The sequence below is a fragment of the Aquarana catesbeiana genome, linkage group LG09 (genome assembly GCF_042186555.1).
Source record: "Aquarana catesbeiana isolate 2022-GZ linkage group LG09, ASM4218655v1, whole genome shotgun sequence".
Lineage (NCBI taxonomy): Eukaryota > Metazoa > Chordata > Amphibia > Anura > Ranidae > Aquarana > Aquarana catesbeiana.
Window position 1 is genome coordinate 260,121,529 of NC_133332.1, and position 26,507 is coordinate 260,148,035.

General features: G+C 39.7%; 1 protein-coding gene across 2 annotated transcripts in view; it reads left to right on the forward strand.

Annotated features, from left to right (window-relative positions):
• The window catches only part of LOC141108568 (SLIT-ROBO Rho GTPase-activating protein 3-like), a 152,594-nt gene that overhangs the window by 89,453 nt on the left and 36,634 nt on the right, over nucleotides 1-26,507 (forward strand). For both annotated transcript variants that reach the window (XM_073600287.1, XM_073600286.1), the window contains exons 11-13: nucleotides 13-115; nucleotides 15,102-15,162; nucleotides 24,149-24,226. In XM_073600287.1, the coding sequence (XP_073456388.1) occupies nucleotides 13-115; nucleotides 15,102-15,162; nucleotides 24,149-24,226 (242 nt within the window). The remainder of the gene's footprint in view (nucleotides 1-12; nucleotides 116-15,101; nucleotides 15,163-24,148; nucleotides 24,227-26,507) is intronic.

Below are 26,507 nucleotides of genomic sequence, written 5' to 3' on the forward strand. Positions count from 1 at the left end.
GGTTGGTTTCAGGCTGCAGTCCAATACCAGTAAATCACAGAGGGCGAAAAGGCAGCGACCGTCATCCCAATATAACTACAAACTGTTTAACGGGGATTTGGAGGAGTTTGTGAAGGTACCTCCCACTTGTGCTGCCCATATTCTTTGCTTTCTGATTCAGCTTGTGTTATATTTGGGGTAACCACTGCCGTGTCGCTCTTCCCAGAAGCCTTTGCTGCATAGCTCTCTATCTGTCAATGCAAACCTCTGCCACTTCAGTGCCGAATGATCTGATAATCTGAGCTTCTCTATACTGTATGCCTCCACAAATGCTTGAATAATCTCAATATCTCACATGCCGTTCATAGGCCTTTCTGATGCTATTTGTAGAATCTTCTTTTTTTTTTTTTTTTTTTTTTTATCTCTTTCATTGTTTAACCTTTAAATATACCATAGTTTGCTGTTTTTTTCTTAGATTTTTTTCATTAAAATTTTTGAAATAATAACAATAATAGAAAGGTAATAATTACTAAAAACACTATTACTGTAGGTGAAGGATTGTGCATATGGGATTGTATGTTTGTTTTTTTGTTTTTGGTTGAACTGTATCTTTTTTTATTTTTATTTTATTTTATTTGTATTTTTTGGTTGACTTGCATCTTTTTTTCAACCTGACTAACCATGTAACTAATAATAACCTTTTTATTATTGTTATTTTTTTTTATTTATAATATTATTTTCCCTTTTGGGGTTGATTTACACCACAAAAACGCACTTCAGATCCGTTTCGGATACATTTCTACATGCGCAATTTTAATGAGTTTTTGACGCATTCGGGTGCTTTTTTGATGTGTTTCCAGATGCTTTTTTTTTTTTTCCATTGTACCAGGGTCTGCTGTGTTTTTGATGTGTTCCATCGAATTCCAGTGCATTTTTTTATTTTGTTTTACCGCGTTCCTGTACAATCCAGTGTAGAAAAATGCAGCATGTTCTACTTTTTTTTTTTTCTGGACTTGGAAAGCCCTGGAACTGAATGCACTGGTGTGAACTATATACAAAACTTTGTATATAGAACTTGTTGGTGCTGGCAGCCTAATATATTTTTTGATTTATTTAAAAATTTCTTTATCATACACTGTTTTCAAGCGCAGCGTTAAACCACTTTTTGTTTTTTTTCCACTGGTGTGAACTATGCCATTAAAAAAACAACAAAAAAACAAACTACTTTCCATACATTTTTGATGCAGAAAAACAAAAACGCATTGGACTGCAAGTGGTGTGAACTGGCCCTTACTAAAACTATATAGTGCAAAATCTGGTGCATGCAGCTGTGTGTGGTAGCCAATCAGCTTCTAATATTAAACTTTGACATTAAAACCTGGAAGCTGATTGGTTTCTATGCGGAGCTGCACCAGGTATATTGCACTCTCCAACCTCTTTGTGTCAAGACAACTGGATCACAAAAAAAAAAAAAAAAAAGGAAGTTGATTTCTTATACTTTGTTGATTTGTATTCCTTGTTTCATTTTCTAGTGCCCTTTTGAGAAATAGAGAAGAAGAAAAGAATGTGATTTGCCAAGTGCTGCACATATTAACCTAATCAAAAATAATGAAGCTTAAAAAATACTTTTATTGCGGCAAAAATATTTATTGTATCAAAAAATGTGCTTTGGGGTCTAAAACCAAATATAAAAAGCTAATAGGAGAGTATATAACATGCAGTTATGTATTATATTTTAAGAGTCATTTGCCCCGCAGCCCCAGATTTAGATTACTGTTTTGTAAATACTATACTTCTCTATGGTTAAAACAATTATGTGCTATTAATTCTGGGGCTTTGGAGGGACAAAATGTCTGTGGTTTAACAATATATATTGTGTACATTAAATGTATGTATTATATTTGGTTTAATATATGAAGTTTGGGACACTCAATCTATTACATTGCCAACATCCTTTATTTTAATGCAGAATAAACAATATAAATATAATTTAAATATATATTTTCTCCCATGGGGCTTTAAAGGCAATATACAATCCAAGACAATACTAAACTTTATTTATAATACATATAAAAACAATATAAAATTGCATGCTGGCTGGCATATATGTACAGTACAACAATGATTACAGGATACCCCAACTGTCCTATTAGATATTATTGTACACTTTCCATAGTGTTTAGCTTGACTGCACCATTGCCAAACCAGGACAGACTCAACGTGTATCAGAAAATCTTTCTTGGGGGTAAGTAGGGTAAGTAGGGTATGTCATATATTTTCATATTGTACAAAAAGAAACAAAAAACAGCCATCTATTAGGAGTTAAGACTCTGGCTTCTTGCAACAATTGAACATACATCAAGTGCCTGCCATTAACATTAGGTGGCCTCAGTGGATGCATAGTGTCCCCCTGAGGGTATTCGGGCTCTTACCCTACTTACCTCTAAAGAAGGATTTTCCGAAACGCATTGGGTCTGTCCTGGTTTGGCAAAGGTGCAGACAAGTTAAGCACTATGGAAAGTGTATGTTAGTGTCTGACAATGGACAATTAGGTTATCCTGTAATCAGGGGCATTGCTAGGTCTACAAAAGATCTGGGGCTAGACCCCATAGCGTCTTATTAAAGAAAGTCATACGCTTGGGTGGGCATACACATGTATATACAGTAATATACTTGTGTGTATATCCCCGGAGGGCCCCGCACTTACATCATGGTCCCCAGAGAGCCTCCCCCTTACATTAGGGTTCCCAGAGAGCCTCCGCCTTAAATCAGTGTCCCCAGAGAGCCTCCCCCTTAAAATCGGGGTCCCCAGAGAGCCTCCACCTTGCATTAGGATCCCCAGAGAGCCCCCCACTTACATCAGGGTCCCCAGAGAGTCTCCCTGCCCCTTGGGGACCCCTGCAGAGACTCGGAGCTATGGGCCCCAGATTCAGGACTATAGCCCCAAAAGCCACCCCCTAGCGACGCCACTGCCTGCAATCAATATTGTACTGTACATATTTGCCAGCTAGCATGCAATTTTATATTGTTTTTATATGTATTGTATTGTCTTCATGTATTAATTTTATATTGCCTTTAAAGTCCCATGTTATAAAATATATATGTTTATTCTATATTCAGTTTATATCCCAGATGGTGTATTGGCTTTTTAAATTTGGCTTTAGACACCAAAGAACTTTTTTTGATATAATAAATCTTAAACAAGTGAACCGTGTCAGTAGCAGAGGTCATGTGGTCTGTCTTGCATGTCTTTATAAAACCTTCAACTATGGCTGTTAACTTGGGGGTCTACTTTATACAAAAAAAAATAAAAAATCTGTGCATTCTCACAGCTGTTGTGAATAACCCCCCTATTGTGTCTAATTTGTTTATTTTCTATGATCCTCAGCTACATCTAGTGGCCAAAATGCAATATTTTCCTGAAATACCTCAGTCAGTAAAATACTGCATTGTGGGCACTAGATGGAGCTGATGATCATAGGAAACAAATATATAAGACAGTTGTTTTCATTTTCCAGTGGACATTAGAGACTTAGAAATAAAATTGAATTGGATGTATAGGCAACAGCCCTGTTTTTAATGCTATAAAAATTAAAAGTATCCACACTCCGGAGTAAAAGCCATAGTTTAATAAATGGTCCAGAGTAAGACGGACCACTTGAACTTTTCCCTTTGACACATTTCACTCAACGAAAAAGCTCAGTAGTAGTGAAATGTGTCCAGGGGCAAAGTTTAGGAGGCCTGTCTTGCACTGGACTATTCATAAAACCTTCAACTTTAGCCTTTAACTTGGGGGGGGGGGGGGTGCTATTTATAAGAAATCTGCTATGCAAATGGCTCAGCATTCACACAGCTGTGATGAATAATCCCAGTAATTTTGTTTATTTCGTCAGCTCCATCTAGTGACCATTATGCAGTACTTTCCTGAAATATCTCAATCAGGTGAAATACCACATTATGGTCAATAGATGGAGCTGACGATCGTGGAAAATAGACATATTAAACACATTCAGGGACTATTTGTAAGGACTGTGTAAATGATGAGACATTTGCACACTGGTTTTTTTTTTTTTTTTTTATGAACTAACTCCTTTCCTTTCAGCAGTGGCCCCTTTTCCTTTTTTTTGCAATCTGATTGGTACGAATGGGCTTCATGTCTTCATTTTTTTACCCCAGTTGTTATAAAATAGACCAGTTTCTGTTTTAGTGTGCATCCTGTGCACATCATTAACTATAGTATCTATTATTTCATCTTTTATCTTTTTTTTTTATATCTAATCTCTGCTTTCCCTTCCTCTTCTGTTTCCCGTATGGTACTGTATATCACTTCCTCTTTTTCTGTCATGCAATAGACAATGGAAACATTCTGCAATCAACGCTGCACTTTATTGCCTTCACTCCTTTCTCACTTTGGTGGGCATTAACAAAGCCTCCAGTGATGTTATAATGGTGTGAAAATTGGTGTGAGTGACATGCGCCATAATAACAAAGCATACAGTGCCTCGAAAAAGTATTCATACCCCTTGACATTTTCCAAAAACGTAAATATATTTTATTGGGTTTTTATGCGATAGACCAACACAAAGTGGCACATAATTGTCAAGTGGAAGGAAAATGATAAATGGTTTTCAAAATGTTTCACAAATAAATATGTGAAAAGTGTGGTGTACATTTGTTTTCAGCCTCCCTGAGTCAATACTTTGTAGAATCCCCTTTCTCTGCAATTACAGCTGCAAGTCTTTTTGGGGATGTCTCTACCAGCTTTGCACATCTAAAGAGTGACATTTTTGCCCATTCTTCTTTGCAAAATATCTCAAGCTCTGTCAGATTGGATGGAGAGCGTCTGTGAACAGCAATTTTCAAGTCTTGCCACAGATTTTCAATTGGATTTAGGTCTGGACTTTGGGCCATTCTAACACATGAATATGCTTTGATCTAAACCATTCCATTGTAGCTCTGGCTGTATGTTTAGGGTCGTTGTCCTGCTGGTAGGTGAACGTCTGCCCCAGTCTCGAGTCTTTTGCAAACTCTAACAGGTTTTCTTCTAAGATTGCCCTGTATTTGGTTCCATCCATTTTCCCATCAACTCTGACCAACATCCCTGTCCCTGCTGAAGAAAAGCAACCCCACAACATGATGCTGCCACCACCATGTTTCATGGTGGGGATGGTGTGTTCAGGGTGATGTGCAGTGTTAGTTTTCCACCACACATAGCGCTTTGCTTTTAGGCCAAAAAGTTCAATTTTGGTCTTATCTGACCAGAGCACCTTCTTCCACATGTTTGCTGGGTTACCCACATGGCTTCTCGCAAACTGCAAACGGGACTTCTTATGGCTTTCTTCTTCCCACTCTTCCATAAAGGCCAGATTTGTGGAGTGCACAACTAATAGTTGTCCTGTGGACAGATTCTTCCACCTGAGCTGTGGATCTCTGCAGCTCCTCCAGAGTTACCATGGGCCTCTTGGCTGCTTCTCTGATTAATGCTCTCCTTGTCCGGCCTGTCAGTTTAGGTGGACGGCCGTGTCTTGGTAGGTTTGGAGCTGTGCCATACTCTTTCCATTTTTAGATGGATTGAACAGTGCCCTGTGAGATGTTCAAAGCTTGGAATGATTTTTTTATAACCTAACCCCGCTTTAAACTTCTCCGCAACTTTATCCCTGACTTGTCTGGTGTGTTCCTTGGCCTTCATTTTGCTGTTTGTTCACTAAGGTTCTCTAACAAACCTCTGAGGGCTTCGCAGAACAGCTGTATTTATACTGAGATTAAATTACACACAGGTGGACTCTAGTTACTAATTAGGTGACTTCTGAAGGCAATTGGTTCCACTAGATTTTAGTTAGGGGTATCGGAGTAAAGGGGGATGAATACAAATGCACGCCACACTTTTCAAATATTTATTTGTAAAAAATTTGGAAAAACATTTATGATTCTCCTTTCATTTCACAATTATGTGCCACTTTGTGTTGGTTTATCACATAAAATCCCAATAAAAGCCATTTACGTTTTTGGTTGTAACATGACAAAATGTGGAAAATTTCAAGGGATATGAATACTTTTTCAAGGCACTGTATATTATAGAGCTGTTTCAGGTCTATCTGCTTCACTCTCACCAGTTTCTATTCCAGAAACTGGGGTGGGTTCTGTGCCTAAATAACAAGGGGGATTGCAGTAGTTTGCCATATAGAAAACTGCCGCAGATCCCCACCTGGGTGGACCTGGCATATGGGATGTGAATGTCTGCCACAAACGTGTTAGCAAGCTCATGTGCCTGTCTCTCCTGTCCTCCTATACCGGGTACAGACACGCCATAGAAAACAAAGCAGATCACTCCTAATTTAAAAAAAGGGCTTTTTTTTTAATAAAATTAGAACAGGTTGGCTCAGTTTTCTCTAGGCTCATTCTCTCCATTTAAAAGAATAGTGAAGGCTTTATACCTGTGGCACTCTTTCTTAATCTCCCCTTTTATATATACTGTATGTATGTGTGTGTGTGTGTGTGTGTGTGTGTATTATACACACATATATATATATATTATACATTTTTTTTTCTTAATGGTTGTAATTGAGCATCATGGGAAATGAAGTTCCAAAACATCTAGGGTGCCAGTGTTCGGAATCACTGATCCTATAGGGACAATACCGCTCCAGCAATCCTGCCCTCTATGCCATTTCTCTCTGGTACAGAGACAGCATAGAAAACAGAGCCGATCACTCATGATTATTTTTTTTTTTTTTAAATTAGTAGAAGGATTTGCGCCATTTTTTTCAGTTTAAACAAGCGGCTCAAGCTTTTATGCTTGCATCACTTATTACTTTCCCTATACATATATATATAGATATATATATCTATGCATATCTATATCTATCTATATACATATATAGATAGATATAGATTATAGAATATATATATTCTCTCTCTCTCTCTCTCTCTCTCTCTCTCTCTCTCTCTCTCTCTCTCTCTCATTAATATATATATATATATATATATATATATATATATATATATATATATATATATATATATATATATCATTTTTTTTTCTTTTTTGAGTTTGCATACAGCATAGAAAACAGAGCAGATCACCCCTAATTATAAAAAGTTCTTTTTTAAAATTAGGAACAAGATTTGCTCAATTTTCTTAGTTTAAAAGAGTGGCTCATGCTTTATGCCTAGTAATTTCCCCTTTATATATTTTTAAATCATAGAAACTCACAGGGGTTGATTTACTAAAGGCAAATCCACTTTGCACTACAAGTGCAATCCAAGTGCACTTGGAAGTGCAGTCGCTGTAGATCTGAGGGGAACATCTTAAATGAGTGGAAGCTCTGCTGATTTTATCTTCCAATCATGTACAAGCAAAAATGCTGGTTTTTATTTTCCTTGCATGTCCCCCTCAGATCTACAGCGACTGCACTTCCAAGTGCGCTTCCAAGTGCACTTGCAGTACAGAGTGGATTTGCCTTTAGTAAATCAACCCCACAGTGGCAGAAATACGCTTACAAATTTGTTCTTGCTTGGCAAAGATGTGCATTTTTATAAAACAAACCTATAGTTGTCAATACCATTGCAACATAGGTGGTAAACTCCTCTCTCCCCAGATCTGCACCCCCATACAACCTGAAAGTCCCCTTCAAGTTTCAACTTTCTAAAGGTCAAAACTTACATAGGGCTATGAAGCCAAACATACTGAAAAATAGAATCTGAGTCTGCATACACTTTAAGCATTTGACGGCAAGGGGCCATATGGATGTGCAACCCAGGAAACCAATTAGATTGCCACCATCAGTGGAGAGATGACTGCTGATTGCCTTCCTTAGGTTACTGCACTTTACGTGTTTCTGTACACACTGAACTTGATTGATAAATAAGCCCGCTCAATGGTCTTTTGCTTGAACCTTCCCATGCCTTTCATGGATCTGAGCTTCTGTGCTGCTTGTACTTGCTTGTTAACCTCTTACAGATCAATCCTTTGTCTTTTTTGTTCTCTCCCTTTGCACTGCGTATAGGAGACGGAGGTACCTGTCCCGCGCTCAGGTACATCTTAGTAACTCTAGCTTCTGTCTGCTTGCTTCTCTACGCTTTTATTTTTGAATTGCTAAGATTGTTAAATGTTATGTTAAAATTAATGTTATTGAAGGCAGATGCTGCCAGGTCACTGGTATTTTAAGAAGGGGGTCAGGAATGTCAGCCCATATATTTGTTAGATTAGTATAGATTTCCTTTACATTCCACCTGGCTATAACTCCTTATGAGGAGCCCGGTATTTCACTCTTGCCCCTATCACAATCCATGGAATTGACTTGCATGCTGTTAATTGACTTTATTGTACAAAGAAAATGTGATGGGAAATTTGTGGAAATAATTGAGTTATTTAAACACCTAAATCCCCAAATGATCATTTCAAAAACATGGTATATATAAGAGGGATATTTGTAGTATATGAGCAAATCGAATTTAACACACACATAAAAATATTCACATTTGTATTTTTTTTTCTACATAAAAAAAAATGTCTCTTGACTTGTATATATTGTTTTTAAGACCTTAAAAAGTCAATTGCATCACTGTTATTGTACAGGATACTTCATGGACAATTTTGCAGATGTTGATTTTTTTATCTAATGCGTTTCTTACAAAAAAGTTAATTTTTTCAAGGATGTGCATGCAGTTTAATGGGTAACTCCACTTTTGTGGGGAAAAAAAAATATAGCAAAAAAGGGATACTGACACTGCAACTTTCCTGATTAGATTACTGCGAGTGCATCAGCTGATTAATAATTAAAAAAAGTCACTCCCATTCAGATTCACCCTGCACACAACAAACAGCTTTTTCTTCAGAGCAGAAACAGGTTTCAGTGATCACAGGTCAATTGGCTTCAGTATAAATCGCACAAATAGGAAACATAAGGGGAAAGCAAAGGCGCAGAATTTCAAAAGAGCCAACTTCCCTAAACTACGTACCTTGCTAGAAGGCATACATTTAAAAGAGCAAACAATAGTCCTAGATGGCTTAACTCCAATGTAAAAATGCATATAAAATCAAAGAAGGCCTTCAAAAAAAATACAGGGTTGAGGGATCATCATCAGCATTCAGACTTTATAAAGAATGCACCCTGGTGTTTAGGCAGGGTTGCTAATAAATTTAGTTTGTCAGGTATTACTCATCCTGGCTGATTTAGAAGATCCACTGATTCTTTTGTAACTCTGGGTTGCTGTACCTTTTCTCTTCTGTCACTAGGTGGTGCTTGCTGATGACATTAGATTGACAAGGGTGTAGCAAGGTCAGACTATGGATGGATGGGGTGTCTCAGCAAATTGGCAGGGGTTTCTTTGGTCCCTTGGTCTGCTGGGAGAGCCTATTTATTTGGGTGGAGTCAGGTGATCGGGGTTCTGTGCCACCTGGATGGCTGTCTGGGTGGACGTGTGTTATGTCTCCCCAGGCTGCTAGGCCTGAAGCCTAAGGCCTATCCCGGGGACACCTGGCTGCTAGGCTGCCTGAGGCCTATCCAGGAGCAAGAGAAGCAGCTTAGGGTTGGGACTGCAGGATTGGAGTCCAACCGAGTTGTGAAGTTTCAGCTGGATGGGGAACCAGTTGTGGTCGGAGGTAGAGGGGAAGCTGTCGCCACTAAGGGACCGTCCACCTTGTTACTGGAGACTACAGTGAGTAAGCTGGAGCCAGTACCAGAGCAGTCTTCTCACCAGCCAGGGACAGTGAAGAAGGGGGAAAGCTTCAGCAGGTGCCAAGCCAGGGACCCAACAGGACAGCAGGGGTGATGCTTGAGGAGCATCAAGTTCCAAGCTAGGGACCCAGCAGGATAAGAGGGGAGTGACGCTTGAGGAGTATACAGCGTGCTAGCTGTGGAAGAGCTCAGGAGATTCAGTGGCGATTGGATCTGGAGGTCTAGTGAGAGTCTGTGAGCTCAGCGAGTAAAAACCTACAGTGAGAGACTGTAGTGTAATAGAAGAACTATTCTGTGTTGCCAAGAGTTAAATACAACTACCGTTAGTGACTGTTAAAAGATTTGTTGTCATAGGAGATAGCAGTCCTACCTATACACAAGTGGTATCCGGCTGGAGGACTTCCCCTATATAGCTGTCTACCTATAGAAGTCTCGGAGTCTGCCAATTATCATTGCATCTACTTAAGGGTGTCCTGGCCCTAATCCTCTCTCCCACAGTTTTGTTAAGAGACATAAAATCTCTTTTGCATTCAAAAAGTGTCTGGCGCCCATCACTCCATCTTGCATCACACCCGCCATGCCTGGTAGCCCACTCTACAAAGACGAATGTCAGCTATCCCCGACTCTGGAGGTCACTATTAGGCCTCTGCTGGGACCTTGCTACATCAACAAAAGTGGAGTTACTCCTTAAAGTGGTAGTAAACTTTATAATAGATGCGACCTATCACAACATAATTCTAGCAATGACAAGCCTCCATCCCTAATATGTATACAACAAAAAAAGCAATAAATATAAATATAAAACAATTGTACAGAAGAAAGTACAGAATAATAAACATCTTATGTTTATTTATTATTCTGTACTTTCTTCTGTACAATTGTTTTATATTTATATTTATGCAAATGAATTACACTGGATTGTGTCCTGTATTACAGATTGATACTTTCCTTAATGTAATCTGCTATTTCTTAATAAACTGAACAATCCAATGACTTGCCTCATATAAAGTCCCATTTCCTCTCTCTTTTTTTTTGGTAGTAAACTTTGTTACACCACTTGTAAGCCTATAATAAGGCTTACTTGTAGGTACTGTGAATATCTCCTACACTTGCACTGTTTAGGAGATATTCAGAGTGCATGCAGCCAATGACATCACTGCTGCATGCACTTTGAATGTCCGGCTTATAGTACCGGACCTTCAGTGCCCGTGCTGTAAACGGCAGCTTCCGCACGAATGTGCGGGAGCGACGTCATCATGCCCCTGGACACTTATGTAGCTAGAAGCCACAAACCCGGAAGGAAGACCGGGAGAGTATGTGATGCGTACTAGCACATTATGACATTGTCTTGCAGGGAATTTTTTTTTTAACCACTTGCAGTTTATAACCGCTTTAAGTAATGAGAATGATCTTGAAAAAAACAAATGTACATAATGTGCATCACCTATAGTACCTCGCCATCATCCTATAGATCTATTACAATGGAATTGTGCATTTATTATAATATATATGTAAGATATCTACATGTGTTATTTATAAGATTGTTCTCAGTTACTTGAACTGCATGTGCAGCCTTGAAAAATTGGGCTTTGTTCCAAGAAACGTGTTGGAGAAAAATCAGCTTCTGCAAGACCATTTGTGATGAATACTGTACAATAATTGCAATTGATTTTTTTTTTTATGATCCTAACAAAAAATCTATATATGTCAAGAAAAAAATAAATAAAAATAAAATGCTTTAATACAGGGCTTTTTTTCTCAGAGAACAGGTGCAGGTACTCCCCCCCCCCCCTTCCAAGTCACCCTTTGTCTCCAACCCCTACCCACCTCCAAGCACCATCCCTTGGTTCCACCTCCTATCCATCTCCTAGTACCACCCATTTTAGAGAATACAAAACCAATTATTATTTTGTGGTGCTAAGAAATGTATATGGAGCAACAAAACACCTCCCCAGCAACAACAGATCCCCCCAGCAACAATTGCCCCCACCAGCAACAATATCTCCCAGCAACCAGTTTTAATAGACCCTTCAGCAACCAGCAACTATAAACCCTTCTTTCAACAATAGATCCCTCCCAGCAATAATTGCCTCCCCAGAAACCTACTATCCCTCAAACTATAGACCCCCCCCCCCCCCGCCAGCAACAATAGACCACCACTAGCAACAATAGATGTCCCAGCAGCCAGTATAATTAGATCCTGCAGCACCCAGCAACTATAAACCCTTCCCTCAACAGTAGATCTCTCCCAACAATAATTGACTCACCAGCAATCTACTACCCCCAGCAACAATAAATCCCCCACCAGAAACTATAGATCTCCCAGCAGCCAGTAATACGAGACCCTCCAGCACACAGCAATATAGACCCTCCCCTCAATAGTAGATCCGTCCCGGCAATAATTGACTCCCCAGCAACAATAGATTCCCCCACAACAACAATAGACCTCTACCAGCAGCAATAGATTTCCCAGCAACCAGTAACAGACCCTCCAGCACCCAGCAACTATAGCCCCCTCCTTCAACAGTAGATCCCTCCCAGCAATAATTGACTCCCTAGCAACCTACTACCCCCCCTCCAGAAACAATAGATCCCCCACTAGCAACAATAGACCCCCCCCCCCCTATCTATAGAGCTCTCCAACAACAACAGATCCCCCAGCGGCCAGCATCGTTAGACCTTCTATTACACCCCAGCACCCCTTGCCAATACACACATTCAGCGTTGGAGGTGTCGAAACTGCGTTTCGCCATGTCCCTGCTGAAAAAAAAAGTCCTGCTTTTATACAGTGGCTTGAAATGGTATTCAAACCCCTTGAAATTTTTCCACATTTTGTCATGTTACAACCAAAAATGTAAATGTATTTTATTGGGATTTTATGTGATAGACCAACACAAAGTGGTACATAATTGTGAAGTGGAATAAAAATGATAAATGGTTTTCAAATTTTTTTACAAATAAATATGTGAAAAGTGTGGCATGCATTTGTATTCAGCTCCCTTTACTCTGATACCCCTAACTAAAATCTAGTGGAACCAATTGCCTTCAGAAGTCACCTAATTAGTAAATAGAGTCCACCTGTGTGTAATTTAACACTAGTATAAATACAGCTGTTCTGTGAAGCCCTCAGAGGTTTATTACAGAACCTTGGTGAACAAACTGCTTCATGAAGGCCAAGAGTATGGCACAACTGCAAACCTACCAAAACATGGCCGTCCACTTAAACTGACAGTCTGGGCAAAAAGAGCATTAATCAGAGAAGCTGCCATGAGGCCCATGTGTTACTATTCATTCTTGAAGGCACCCCAACTCTGGAGGAGCTGCAGAGATCCACAACTCAGGTGGGAGAATCTGTCCACAGGACAACTATTAGTCGTGCACTCCACAAATCTGCCCTTTATGGAAGAGTGGCAAGAAGAAAGCCATTGTTGAATGAAAGCCATAAGAAGTTCTGTTTTGCAGTTTGCAAGAAGCCATGTGGGGGACACAGCAAACATGTGGAAGAAGGTCCTCTGGTCAGATGAGACCAAAATTGAACTTTCTGGCCAAGAAGCAAAGCACTGCACCCTGAACACACCTTCCCCACCGTGAAACATGGTGGTGGCAGCAACATGTTGTGGGGACGCTTTTCTTCAGCAGGGACAGGGAAGCTGGTCAGAGTTAATGGGAAGATGGATGGAGCCAAATACAGGGCAATCTTAGAAGAAAACCTGTTAGAGTCTGCAAAAGACTTGAAACTTGAGCGGAGGTTCACCTTCCAGCAGGACAACCACCCTAAACATACAGCCAGAGCTACAATGGAATGATTTAGATTAAAGCATATTCACGTATTAGAATGGCCCAGTCAAAGTCCAGACCTAAATCCAATTGAGAATCTGTGGCAAGACTTGAAAATTGCTGTTCAGACGCTTTCCATCCAATCTGACAGAGCTTGAGCTATTTTGCAAAGAATGGGCAAAAATGTCCCTCTCTAGATGTGCAAAGCTGGTAGAGACATCCCCAAAAAGACTTGCAGCTGTAATTGCAGTGAAATGTGGTTCTACAAAGTATTGACTCAGGGGAGCTGAATACAAATGTACGCCACACTTTTCACATATTTATTTGTAAAACATTTTGAAAACCATTTATCATTTTCCTTCCACTTCACAATTATGTGCCACTTTGTGTTGGTCTATCACATAAAATCCCAATAAAATACATTTACGTTTTTGTTTGTAACATGACAAAATGTGGAAAAATTCAAGGGGTATGAATACTTTTTCAAGGCCCTGTATATGTATTAAAATTGAATTGCTTGCATACCAATAATATCCCTTATTTTCCTGCATCCTTTATTGTACCTTTTATAGAGTCATTCACTCAAATACAGTAATGAACCATGGTAAACCCTGGCAGGAAAATCGCTGCTTTCTGGCTTTCTCTTTGTGGGGTTGCATGCTGAACAAAGCAGTCTTGCAGATCAGGCTGTATACTCCAGGTATTCCTATGGAGATTCCAGCAGGGGGCGAATGACCACCTTGATCTGTGTGAAGACGTGCGGGTACGCTAAACCTGATCCCAATTCACACTGTTGCCCTGCAGTAACGCATGCTTTAGCATGATCTGTGAAAACAAATGTGCGTTGGTACGCTGTGTTCTGCACCCCAATGCACCTTGTAGTGCACCACAATGCACAGTAAGGCACTGCTGTGCGTTGTGGTGCACCGCAATACAAAAAAAAATACATGCATGTTTTTTATTTGATTTGGTGTGGTAGGAAGCCCATTTAAATAAATGGGTTGCCCTAAAGCAGAACTAAACCCTCCTATACTTTACAGCCAAGTAAGCTCTTATCTTAACCTCTATTTGATCTGCAGTTGCTGTGGTGTTGCACATGTGATCAGTTATGATGGCTTGACAGGTCAGTTGAGAGCGCAAGCAACTGTGACAAGTATCATTCACAGCATGCCCTGAATGTAACTTGTGGAAAACTGTTAAATCAGTGGGGTTTAGTTCTGCTTTAATGCAATGTATATTGGCACATAATAAAACACACATTAATGTCCATGCATTACCACAGCGCAACATTGTGAGCCTCGCCTAATGGGTGGCTTTGCACACAGGGCACAGAGTATTGTAAGAAAGCAGCAGGTGGTTAAATCCACCTAATGTCACCTAAAATGTCATGTTTTATTGGTGGATTTACTTTATATGATGCAATAAACCATCAATGACATGGCTACTGATCTGTAAATTGGATCTCTCTCTATCTATCTATCTATCTATCTATCTATATATATATATATATATATATATATATATATATATATATATATATATATATATATATATATATATAATTTTTTTTTTTTTTTAAATAGATTTATAATAAAAATATAAAGTGTTATCAGCATATATGAGCAGTATATGTTACATATTATACCGGTTCTCTTCTCCATCCAGAGCTCAGGAGAGGCCATTCCACGGGTCGTGTCCAGCTGCATCCGCTTCATAAATTTGCACGGTAAGAAAATCTTTTTGGAACGCTGTTATCTATTTATTTTTTTTTTTTTTACATCTGGCAAAACAAAGATTTTTTTCTTTTTTTTGGCTGCAAATGATGCAACTAACAAAAGATTTTTATTTTACCAATCACTATATACCATATAGCACATACATGACTTGAGCAACCCTGAATTAACAGGAGTTCTGGACTCGGCTCTCAGGTTAAAGCTGGAAAAACACCAGTGAATTTCTTTTTGTTTTTTTGTTCAATAAAATGTAATTAAAGCTCATCACCAGGGAAAGGAAAAATCCTGCCACGCACTGGCGCTGCCCCCCCCGCACTACAAGCTAGTTTAGGTTTAGGGGACAGGAACAGTAGTTTTACTTACCTGATCCTCCAGTCCCCCAGAAGGTGGTGCTCTACTCTTCTTCCCTATGCATGGCAGTAGAATGTTCCTTGGCATTCTCACGCTCAATACAGAGCTCTGCATTGGTTTTGATGACAGCATAGGGAGGGGAGGGGGGGGGGGAGAGGCTGCAGGGACTGGTTCTAAAACCTGGAGTGATCAGTGGAAGTGTCTTTTGTGGCCCCTAGACCTGAATGAGCATTTATCCCTTGCAGTGCAGGCGCACCCCGCTGGTGCATTCAGAAAATACACTGTACGCACGTGTGGATAAATGCTTAGGAGCGTCGGCATTTACACCAGTACATTTGTGTATAGCCATGCACTTGTATGGCCATCTGTATGTGCCAACTATGGCTTGCTTGGCATTGGAAAGCCTGTAAATGTTGGTGTGCACGAATTCTAGGGATCGGTAAGCTACTGTATACTTCGCTATGATTAAGCACTGTTTGTAGTGTGAAACGCGTAAACTCTTTTTTCAGCTCCGCTGTGGCATGTATTTTTGATGATGTTTTTTGAATAAAAGGCAAATACTTTTTTGGATTGCGGCTGTGCAGAACTTCTTTCAATGTTGATTGCTATATGCATTGCCAGCACCTTGGCTTCTAAACTGGAGGAGAGGTTTTCCACCTTTGTCTGACCTACCTGGGGCGGTGATATCCCCTTCTCAAGCTACAGTATACTATATTGGTGCTTGGATACACTTTATGGGGCCCATTCACACAATGGTGGAACTAAACTGTATCTGAGCACCACAAACTGTAAATACTATTTAATAATAATAATTTTAATATGTAAAGCAAACACCTCCATCCATTCATGCCTCCATGCTTTATTTTTTTGATAATTCACTTTGAAATCACCCCCCCCCCCCCCATTATTTCGAGCTGTGGCCATCTTGAGTAAGGGCAGAGGATTCATGTAGCATTTACTTCATGGAATTCATCTGCTCTTAACTCAAATGTTAGAAATCAAAAAGAATATTACAGCCCTATCAAATTTATCCAATATGTGACTGATATAAAAAAATGAATGTGACCATACAAGCTGCAATTTTCATGTGAGATACACACACCATAAGCAAAAAATCAAAAACAAACTGTGCTGTAATGTAAATTTGTAAGTTCTGTATATAATTGTATTCTATTTTGTATATATTGCACACTGCCCTCACTGTGCACACGGCACTAATCATGTTTTTTGTACATATTTGCATTCTTTCGAGTCCTGATTAGAATTAGCCTGCCTATGTAATGCCCCTTGTTACCACAAACGTTCAATTGTTTACATAATCTTTATTATTTTTTTCCCATATTATACAAAATTTTTTAAAAACAAGCATACCAATTTTTGAATATATCTACTATATATACATTTATAAACACCTATTACTATAGCAGAGAAGGTATACTCTAATTATTTTCCCCCCATGTGTTTCCCCCGCCCTCCTCCCATCCTATCCCCCCTTCCCTCCCCCCTCCCCCAACCATGCCTCACTATTTCTTACTTAATTTAGCTACCATAAGGCTGCTTCTCTTATCATTCCCTCACATTGGGTATCCCAATTCTTCTAGCCAAGGGTTCCAAAGTCTTTTAAATTCTTTCAGGTTCTTTCTCTTCGTGTATACTACTTTTTCCTTCCACATTGTTTCTATTACCGTTTTAATCCATTCATCCTTCGTGGGGGGGGGGGTTCTTGCCTGCCATCTTAAAGCTATTAACTTCCTTGCTTGGAATAGGCATCTTCTTACTATTTTAATTTTAAAATTTCCTCTTCTTATATTTCCCTCTACTCCCAAGATGCATAGTTTTGGCTCTATTTTAAGTTCTAAAGAGAGGATCTTATTTAACGTTTCCACCACTTCATGCCAATAGCGAAATAGCTTCGGGCATTTCCAAATCATGTGCATTAGATCCCCCGATTCCTGACATCTAGGGCATTTGTCATCTTTCCTCCCCCCAAACCTGAATAACCTTTTAGGAGTGTAGTATGTCCTATGTAATAGCATTAATTGTGAGACTTTCTGAGCTGGTGAGATTGCAACCTGGTGACCTCCCACCAATATCTCTTTCCATTGTTCATCCGAGATTACTCCCAGATCTTCTTCCCATTTAGTTCTACATTTCAGTTTTCCTGGAGTCTCTATAATACTTTTACATATATCTGGGTACATTTCGGCTATGGGCCCCCCGTGTCCACCCGGCATGTCTAATTTTTGAAATATGATAGACCTATTCCAAACTGGCCCTTGTCCTCCAAACTGTCTGCTCAAAGCATGTTTAATTTGTTGGTAACTAAAATATGAATGGTCTGGGATACCAAATTCCTCCTTAAGTGATCCAAATGTTTTTAAGGTATTTTGATTATACAACTGGGCTAATTTATTTATCCCTCTCATTTCCCATGATTTTATTTTCCCTATTTCTTTTAATTCCTCTAAGTTCTTATTGTTCCACAGTGGAGTGCATTTCATCAGACCTCCCATTCCTTTCATGGCCTTAATGGTGTTCCATACTTTTTTCATCAATTTAATCGTTGGGGATTTGTGCAAAAAGGAGTTCGCCTCAAGTACTTCCGTCACTGTCCCATGGGGTGCTCCCGTAATCATCAGTTCTCTCCTATTATGGCCGTTAGGACCGGAGCCTCTCCCCAGGTGCTGCATCTGTGCCTCCAAAAAATAGCCCCTTGGGTGAGGCACCGCTAATCCCCCTTCTTGCGATGACAGTTGTAGGGTTTGTAGTCCTATCCTAGAAGGTCTCCCTTTCCAGATGAGATCTCTCAATAGTGTATCTATTTTTTTAATCCAGTTCCGGCTTATCCATATTGGGGAGTTGTGCATAACGTACAATAGCTGGGGAAGCCACAACATTTTAATCAGGTTGCACCTCCCCGCCACTGACAAAGGCAAACCTCTCCAAATTTCAATCTTGCTTTTAAATTTCCTCAACAGGGGGGTCAAGTTTTATCTAAATATTCCCCTGGATCTTTTGTTAACTTTATACCTAAGTATTTTGTTGACTCTACTATTTCCATATGTATATTACTTACTGGGACGTTCTCTCCCACAGGATCTATTGGTAGCAACACCGATTTCTCCTGGTTTATGGATAAGCCCGATACTCTTCCAAATCCTGAGAGTATTTCCAACACCTGGTTAAGGGATCCCTCCAGGTCACCTAAGAATATGAGAACGTCGTCCGCATACAATGCGATCCGCTCTTCCCCTTCTGCTCTCTGGAATCCTTTTATTATCCTATTCTGCCTTATTAATATGGCTAGTGGCTCCATTGCCAGAGCAAATATTAAAGGAGACAAGGGGCAGCCTTGCCTTGAACCTCTTTCTAGTTGGAACTCAGATGAATAGTCACCGTTAATTCTTACTTTTGCTTTGGGATCATTATAAAGTATTTTTACCCAGTTAATAAAGGAGGGGCCAAACCCAAACTCCCTTAGTACCCGCCAGATGTACTCCCATTCTACGCTGTCAAACGCTTTTACCACGTCAAGCAGCATAACTGCTCTCGAGCCCATATTATCTGTGGGTATCTGAAGATTCAGAAAAACCCTCCTGATGTTCATACTTGTTGCTCTATTTGGGATAAACCCTGTTTGATCTTGATGAACTACTTTGTGAATGATCTTTCTTAACCTCCCTGCCAGGACCTTTGCTAGTATCTTAACATCGGAGCAGAGTAGGGATATGGGTCTATAAGATCCTGGTTCCAATGGGTCCTTCCCCTCCTTATGCAATACGACAATTATAGCTTCAGTCATTGATGATGGCAATTTCCCCCTCTCCTTCACCCAATTAAATACTTTAAGGAGTTCCGGAAGCAGTATTTCCCCGTAGCTTTTATATATTTCTGTTGGTAGCCCATCTGTTCCCGGGGACTTATTATTGGCCATTTCTGCTACTGCCATTTTAATTTCTTCCAGTGTGATCGGTCGCTCTAGTTCCTCTTTATCTGCCTCCCCAATTACTGGTATACTTATCTTATTAAAAAAGGAGTCCATTTCCTCTCCCTCCCTGATCCCTCGGGATTTATATAAGTCCGTATAGTATTCTTTAAAGGTATCTATAATTATCTCTCTCTGGGATGTTATTTCACCTCTCTTAGTTCTAATTACTGAGACCGTGGAGGGGGGGGAAACTGTTTTTAACAATACTGGCCAGCATCTTCCCTACTTTTTCTCCTTCCCCATATATAATTTGTCTCTGGAACAGTCTTTTATTTTCTACCTTCCTGAGTATTGCCTCTTTATAACTTTGTTGTTTTTTCTCCCACACTTTTTGTTTATCAGGTAAGGGTTCTTTCACATACTCCTTCTCTGCCTCCATTAACTCTCTCCTAGTCTTATCCTACCAGTCCCGTGAAGCTTTTTTAATTTTGGACACTTTCTGAATCAGTAGACCCCCCAAATATGCCTTTAACGTATCCCACATCACCCCTTTTGTGACAGTATCCGAGTTGAACCTTATGAATTCGTCCAACTCAGATACAATCCCTTCCGAATCCTCCATAATTTCCAACCAGGCCGGGTTTAATTTCCATACTCTACCTTCTTTTTTGTTTCTTGGGCTTACTTCAACTGTCATTAAAGAGTGATCTGACACCCCTCTAGGATGATACTCTATGTTTTGTATTACTTGCCCTGCTAGTTCATTACCCAGTGCTATGTCTATCCTTGATAAGGTAGAGTAGGAACTCGAGTAACATGAGTACTGTAATGTTCCTGGGTTCCGTAATCTCCAAATGTCGGATAGTCCCACTTCTTGTAGATATTGACACATCCGGTTTTCTTGTGCTCCCTGGCTCTGTTTCCCTGGAGGAAATCTGTCTATTTTTTTATCCATAACTACATTCAAGTCCCCAACCACTATAACTGGCAGGCCCGGCTTATCCATTATAAATTCCAATAGGTCATACAATATCTCCATTCTAAAGGGGGGGGGGAATGTATATATTAGCTAGTACCCATTCTTGACCCTCTATTGTACAATGCATGAAAATATATCGCCCTTCTTCATCTAATACGCACTGTCTGCAAGAGAATACCACCTCCCCATCATTTAGTACCGAGACCCCTCTCGAGTATGAAGTATGCACAGAGTGAAACTGGTATTTATACCTCCTATTCCTCATATATCCTTTGGTGTCTTTTGTTAGGTGCGTCTCCAGCAGACAGGCTATTCTTACTTTGTATGTATCCAAGCTATCAAATATCGCTGCTCTTTTAACAGGGGTTCCCAAACCCCTAACGTTCCACGATCCAATATTCATCATCATCACTTAACCTGATTTTTACTGTATATAGTCCTTACTAGAAAGGGGATTTTAAATTTTACCAGTCTTACCAAAAAGAGTACAATAGAGAACAATAAAACATTATATCCCATTAATTTGTGCAACGTATTTACCCTTTGTGTTTTAGTGCTCAAACCCTTCCTATCACTATTAATAAAACAACTAAAAATTGCTCTAACTCCACCTTTAACTAAATATTTTAAACTCATATCTCAGTTCCTTGACCTATACTTATCCTAACTATGCTGTGCCTGGTGTACCGTCCTGTGAGAAAATGTAATAAATAGTGTACAAAGCATTTCCTTACATTCTTATACGTTATATACTCCCTTGTTTTGTGTTCTCCCCCCCCCCCCCCACCCATCCCCCTTCCCTTCCCACCAAAAACCCTCCCCCTTCCCCCCCCCACTCCATTCTAGGTTACCATTAGAGGCTTTTTTAGTGACCGTCCCATACCCTCCCTTTATTCCAAAACCAACTCTACACACACCCCTGTCTTCCTTACTCTTACCCTCCACCCTTCCCGCCCTTCCTCCATTCACGTACAAACTTATTTTCTGGTTCAATCTAACCATGTGTATTCCCCACCTCACTCCCCTCCCCCCATGGTGGTTCCAATTTTATTATATATATCTTTATATTTACGTGTATATATTTATTCCCTTGCTCTATACTCTTTCTGCCCTACTCCCTTTTTATTTCAATGGTAACTGGTCCTTCTTTTCCTCCAACCATGACAGTGCCTTCTCGGGGGAGTCAAAAATCTGACTTCCTCCAAGTGCATTCACTCGTAGTCTGGCAGGATAAAGAAGCGCATATGTTACATCATACCCTTGGAGGCTACGTTTAATTTTTAAAAATTCCGCTCTACACTTTTGCAGTCCCGGGGAGAAATCAGGGTATATTGAGATTCTCGCTCCATTGTAGAATATGTTCCCTTTTTCTCTAGCCCTGCGTAAAAGGTTTATTCTATCCCTATGATTTAAAAATTTCAGCAGTAGGGCTCTTGGGGGATTTCCTTGTTGTGGGGGCCTGAACGGGACTCTATGCGCTCTTTCAATAGAGAACTGCTGCGAGAATGTCTCTCTTCCGTAGATTTCAATCAGCCACTTTTCAAAAAAGCCTATTCAATTGTAATATTAATGTGATACCTATGTAATCATGTGTATAAAAACCTTCAACTGCGTCATAATATAATAATAATTTGGAAAGATGCTGAGTGTATCTTTTGTGTCTGTTCCCTACTGCAGTAGTTATTAACAATTTGGAACCACTAATCAATATGAAGATAGGAGTTGCCTATCATCAAAATGTCCAACTCAGTGCTAAGTTAAAAAAATGTAAATAAATGATGAAAAAAGTCTATATGCATAAAAAAATAAGAAAGTCCATGTAGTGATGTGATATCCGAAGGATCCCTTAATTGTGGATAATTTCACCAAGTATTCATGACAGTAAAAAACAACCCCCCCCCTCATGAAATGGCCACTTACCAGCTCCTAAGACCTATCACAGAGGGTCTAAGACACGTCATCTGTGACTAAATGCGTAGGGAGGAGCGACATGCTGACGTCACCGCGTTTGCACCAGTCCCAGACCACAGGCTGTATTTTGAGCCAGCCAGCTTGTCTTTTATCTGCAAGTTTAACAGTTTGTTGATGTAATGCAACATCTTTTTTTTTACCTAAATAAACCTTAAGGTTTTACACTATGGAGGTTTTATCTTCCCTTGGAACCCCTCTGTGATCGAGTCCATTGGGCTGTGGAGGCTTAATAGCACAATCTCCCTGGATGACCAAAGGCCCTGGCTGGGTATATAGCCATAAGTGTCTTAGACCCCCCCCCCCCCCGTGATAGGAGAAAAAAGAGAGACCTCCACCATATCAGATGTAGAGTGTGGTGGTCCCATCCCTGGTACAATAGAACAAGGAAAAATACCCCCTAAATGGGACCTTAATAGACCAGCAACTCTGTGATAAAAAATATGTATCTTTAATAATATAGAATAAAAAGGCGTGTGCTGTCTACATGATAATTAAATACATCAAACGAAAAACAAAACATTAATACGCAAGTACAGATCGTCATATGTACTCTCCAAGGGATGGTGTACCCTGATACTATTCTGATGCCTTCATCAGGGGTTGAGAGTTGGGTATATTGACATATGTTTTAATTCCATTGGAATTATTCCATGTTCCAGGAGCAAATGTTAAATGGACGCCAGACCACGGTGATGGAAGATTTAAGATGCGCTATGTTTCCAGCATCAGTAAATATTCATGAAAAGTGCACGGGACAGATTGTCGTTAGAGCTTTGAATGTGGGCTGCGTAACGGGCGGAGAATATCCAAACGTCCCTAGTTCAATGTGTCCTGTGGCTGTCCGGGTACAGTGTATGGCGTTCCTCCTCTGTGTCAGTGCCTGCACCAGCGCATCTTAAATCTTCCATCACCGTGGTCTGGCGTCCATTTAACCTTTTATTCGATTGAATCGCCTCTGGTGCTCCTGGGACATGGAATCATTCCAATGGAATTAAAACATATGTAAATATACCCAACTCTCAACCCCTAATGAAGATATCAGAATACTGGAAACGCGTCGGTATTAGGGTACACCATCCCTTGGAGAGTACATATGATGATCTGTACTTGCGTATTGATGTTTTGTTTTTCATTTGATGTATTTATGTATTATATAGATGGCACATGTCTTTTTATTCTATACTATTAAAAATACATATTTTTTATCACAGAGTTGGTGGTCCATTAAAGTCTCATTTAGGGGGTATTTTTCCTTGTTCCGCATGATAGGAGGTCTTAGGAGCTGGTAAGTGGCCATTTCATGAGGTGGAGGTGTTTTTCACTGTCACAATTTCTTGGTGAAATCATCCATGATTAAGGGATCCTTTTGGATATCACGTCACTACATGGTCTTTTTTGTTTTTTATGTATATAGACTTTTTTCATCATTTATTTACATTTTTAATTTAGCACAATTTATTTTTGATTGATTTCTTAACTCAAACATGCAGGCAAGAGGGTGTGCTTAGCTGAGAAAACTCCTCCAGATGACAGAAAAAAATGTCCATTAAGATTCTTGCGATGTATGACATAATTTTGGCCTAGGCCAGAAACCAGGAAGCAACTAAAGAAATGTATAAGAAAAAAAAAAGTTAAAGTAAAACAAGTTTTTATTTTCTTACCTAATTTTTTTGTTGTGTGAAGTTTTTATTGTTTTATGTTTTTTTTTTTTTTTTTGTAATTGTGACTGGTATATCCTCCAACTTTATAGGCTTACAGCATGAAGGTATTTTCCGTGTCCCAGGATCCCAAGTCCAGGTCAATGAGATCCGCAGTGCCTTCGAGAGAGGTCAGTGCCCCAAACTAAAGTCATATCTGTGTGATGAACGCTGGAATATTTTTACAGAGATCTGAGGAGCTGAGGGACTTCTGATAAGTTCGTACCTAATGATCTTCTGTTCAATATCATAGTAATTGGGTAGAATACCGAAGTGAAAAAAATATAAAAACTACATTTCTGTAATGCATGCACATTTCACCATATGTTATCTCATTTACAAGCACAGGAAAAAAAAACCTCTTGATCCTGACAAAAATCCAATGTTGTCCACACTTCCTGTAGTGAGCTGACAACACCGTGCCTGCTCTCTACTTAAACCCCAAGCAGTGCTGTTAGCCATACTATTCTCTATGGACTGCAGAACACCCCCTTATTTTAAGAGATGAGAAGGGAGGGGATCTGTAATCCAGCAGAGGAGTTTGGTTCAGGCTGACAACACTTCACGGGATTTCAGTTCAGCAGAGGCATGTTGTCAGCTCTAACAGAAAATTAGAAGCTGGGTGCATGCAGGATCAACAGGTATTTTTTGTATGTGCATATTTTTAAAAGGTATAAAACATGAAAAAATGTGCCTGTATTGCAGAAATGGACTGTATATGTCGTTTTTTATGTTTTTTTTTTTTTTTTGGCAAGACAATATTTAACCTCATTGACCAGTTGCTTTCATTAAAACCAATGTTTCAGCACAGATTTTTTTGTTGCATTGTATTTTGATAAAGACGATTTTTGATAGGCTGCTGGTGCTAGTGTTGGCATGCTACAACAATATATAATAGACTCAATTCACAAAGTGTTACATAAGCCTAAGGCACTATCAGCCGTGTGACCATAATTTTCAGATCTCATTGGACTTAACTGACACTTTTTTAAGATAAGGGTATTTATCCTAGTGTGTTAGCTTTGTGAATTCAGTCCTAATAGATATTGGCACCATAGTATAGGTATGCTAATAAGTTTAACTTCAGGAGGTTATTCTTATTATTATTATACAGGATTTTTATAGCACCAATAGTTGAGTTAAAAAGTTAGGTTTAGTGGTAAGTGTCACAAGGCCAAGTTAACAAGAGGGCTTCCCCTTACACCTCCTGTCCTGTTTCTCCTGGAGGTGATGAGTGGCATGGAGTGGCACAGGTGCCTTGTAGGAGATCCTGGCTGGAAAAACCTTGCAGCAGGTGCTGAGCTGCTTCATTTTCTCCTTCCAGGGGAACAACTGATCATTGGTTTGTAACCTTGACCAAATGCTCCTTCATAGAGATGAGCTGGCACCACCTTTTATTATGTTATCTCCATCTTCCTCAATAGGAGGAGACATGAACTTTAATGCTTGTTCATGAATCTGGCTGAAAAAACCCTGACAAGGGTACTAAAGATGGCGTGTCTCCAGTCTGCTTTGACCATCACCACTTTATTTACCGATGAATAACCACACACGACAAGCTGGAGTTAAATGGCCATAGCAGCCTTTTATTAACAAACTAAATAAATAGCACCGTAAACAGTATAAATGGAACCCTAAGGTCCCAGTAGGCATCAAGAGAGGAAAGTACCTGCGTCCAACTTAACTTAGGCCCTCATCCGCAGCACCACCAACTCGGAGACAACAAATTGCAGAAACAATCATCCAAACAACTGGGAGCCATACCTCAGCTGGGTCCCTACATAGTACCTTTTCTGCCCATACTAACCTGAAAGAGGGCTGGGTGGGAGTGAAGTTTTCACCCCAAGCAATCTTCCTTCCAACTAAAGACCCCCTGCCACTCCCTGTCAGAACCCCTACTGCGGCTCCACCCGTTCCTAACCTGGACACCAATCGAGTAAGTCTCCGCCAACTCTTCTTTTTCAAACACATAGAAACTACCCTTGATCCAAGCACCTTTAACCCCTGTCATGCCAGCCCTATATTGGCATTTTCTCTTCTTTGACTCCTTTTCTTGACAAGCAGACATTGCTTGCATCTGATATTTTCTCTGAGGTGTATGGATATTTCGCATTATCTTTTAAGGTTCTTTGCGGTAAAAGCAAAGAAGCATAAAAAAACTCTGTAGTATATTAATGTGTTTTACTAAACAAAACAATGCTGTACATACAACTGTAGGAAAAACAATTCATTGGCATACAAAGAATCACAAAATATGCATACACTATACACATGCCCAAACTTTCTATCCTTACCAGAAAATTAGCACAGGCAATGTATGCAATCTGTATACACTAAATAGTAACTTAAAATGTTACTAAACCCACAACAGTAAAATCAGTCCGTGTATATAGAAAAACATGCTTGTTATAC